General features: G+C 42.1%; 1 protein-coding gene across 1 annotated transcript in view; it reads right to left on the reverse strand.

Moving 5' to 3' along the window:
- strc1 (stereocilin 1) overlaps positions 1–2,500 on the reverse strand; it is a 32,650-nt gene that overhangs the window by 20,461 nt on the left and 9,689 nt on the right. The window contains exons 8-11 of the mRNA XM_027154059.2: positions 2,175–2,361; positions 1,754–1,869; positions 1,042–1,171; positions 775–960 (exon numbers count right to left, since the gene is read on the reverse strand). Coding sequence (XP_027009860.2) covers positions 775–960; positions 1,042–1,171; positions 1,754–1,869; positions 2,175–2,361 — 619 coding nt within the window. The remainder of the gene's footprint in view (positions 1–774; positions 961–1,041; positions 1,172–1,753; positions 1,870–2,174; positions 2,362–2,500) is intronic.

Here is a 2,500-nt window from a genome sequence, read left to right on the forward strand (position 1 = left end):
GTCTCTCTCTTTCTCTCCCTCAGTCTCTCTCTCTTTCTCTCCCTCAGTCCAGCGATTAGGTCAACAGGCATTTTTCTTCGGTCTAATAAAATCTAGTACAATTGTGGTTTTCTGAACTTAGTTGTAATCGACTGTTAAAATATTATATACATTATCTGACCTTTTACTTATAATGAGCTACAACAAAGCTGAATAACGTTTGTCATCTCTTTAGGTTAAAATATGGTCATTAAAGGTTAGCTATAAACTGTGACACATTTATGGTGGAGCTGAATTGTGACAATGAAGTCACATGATCACAATAAAGTCACATGATCACATGATCGTTATTGAACAACTTAACACCAAACCCCACAGAGATCAGCTGTTTTAATCAACTTCGGAGTTCTGTTTCTGGTTCGGACCTCGGTTTTATCTGATCGTTCCATTAGATGCTCGACTGTTTTTTTCTCTCACATTTACGAATGTATTTATTAATAAGATGCTGAACCTGTAGTACGTTTTGTTTATGAGTCGAATCTTCCGTGAAAACGTTCCGGGAATCGAATCACTAATCAAGACATTTTATAAACAGATCAGAAGTAACAGCCATGTTTTGGGTTGAAACGTCCAAATATTTAACTGAACACGTGACACCATCAGTCTTCACATTAGCCCTGGACCTGGCAGCCACATAACTGCACCTTTCTGCCCATCCTGTGGAGGGGCACTAATAGTTTTGGAGACCGAATTCCATGCTGTATGATGAAGCGTAAGATGCGGTGCACCCCGTACCTGTGTAGGTGTGAAGCGAACAGAGGTGAGGGCACTGAAGACAGGAACGAGCTGCGACGGGTTGAGCTGCTGCAGAAACTCCACCCCTAGCAGAGGCAGGAGCGGTGCGAGCTGAGAGACCCTCTGAGGACCGAGAGCACCGGGAGACTGGAGCTCAGATCCGTTTGAAAGCAGCAGGCTGGAAATCTGACAGATGCGACACATGAAGGACAAAATTATAAGCAAAAGAAATGAACAGTGTTAATGGTTTTAAGGTGCAGTCCTCACCATGTAGCTGGGGACGTGGTTGCCTTGTGATAAACATGTCCTGATGTTCTCCTGGATTACCGGCAACATGTTGGTGTTGACATACGCCAACAGCTCACTCGTGCTAGCTCGGCATGTCAGTGTGGCTAACCTAAAACACATTCATGGCATTTCATTCTCACAAATTCTCACTTGTGAAGCAGGAAAGCTAGTCATTTTTACTCAAGCGTTACAGAGCTGAATTTTGACATTATCCAGAATGACATGGCTGATCTTTTTCATATAGCTATTCAATAATCATAAAGAAAAATCTGTAGCTAGCTAACTCAAAGGCACCGCTACTAGCAAAGCGATGAATTCAGTGTTGGGGATGAAAAGTTACACTGAAATTTAAAAAAATTTAAAAGTGCTCCAAGGATCTAAACAAAAATCAATCAATTAATTTATTAATTAATTGATTGATTGATTGATCGATCAATTGATTAATTAATAGATTAATCAATTAATTGATTGATTGATTGATTGATTGATTGATTGATTGATTGATTGATTGATTGATTGATTGATTAAAACAAAAACTGATTCCTTTTATAAAGTCAATACATTTTTTCCCGGTCGTTTCAGGCCGATTTGCACAGACCTGCCGTCTGAAAAGTCGGATGTTTTTGTTTTTGACACCAAAAAAAAACAAAACATCATTCTGGATTTATCTGGATGAGCGTGACGTACAAACCTTCTGAAGTCGTCTGCTGTGAGGTTCTTGTACGTGCCAAAGATACTCTGAGCTACAAACTGTTGCTTCACAGCTCCCAAGTCGTTCCTCAGAAGAACATCCAGACCATTCAAGATCTGAAACACACACACACACACACACACACACACACACACACACACACACAATAAAAGGCAGGCTGGTTTACTATTATGATCAGTAACTAAACTGAAACACTATACTGCACAAATAAAATGTCCAATAACGTCCAGCTCTGAGCCTCCTCTACACATCCATGTTTAATTCATGGCCCCGTATTTGCTTACAGACGACTGATTTGCAGCCTTGTCCCTCAAAAAAAAGGAGCCATCTGACCGGCGATAAACCCTCGGCCGGAGCCAGGACGGTTCGGGTGTCACGGTAAAGGTGGCATGGCTGTTACCTGAGGAGGTGAGAGGTGCTGGAAGCTGAAGAACGGCAGGTACGCGATCAGGTTACCGCAGTCTCGGATGAATGACGTCCCACCTGCCGTAACGTTCGCTACGCCAACAGACCGACTGAACCATGAGCCGAAAGCCTGCCGCTGCTCCGTCGACAGGCTGCCGATGGTGTTGTTAATCAGGTTTAATCTAAAGGACAGATTGATTGATAACAAATTTAATATTTTGCATCATCCACCATTTGTCTATTATTCAGATTTGTGTTCCGTCTGCGCTGGACGACGTCTGTAGTAAATATGACCGATTCGTTCAGGATCCGGTGCAAGGA

The sequence above is a fragment of the Tachysurus fulvidraco genome, chromosome 1 (assembly GCF_022655615.1).
Source record: "Tachysurus fulvidraco isolate hzauxx_2018 chromosome 1, HZAU_PFXX_2.0, whole genome shotgun sequence".
Taxonomy (NCBI): Eukaryota; Metazoa; Chordata; class Actinopteri; order Siluriformes; family Bagridae; genus Tachysurus; species Tachysurus fulvidraco.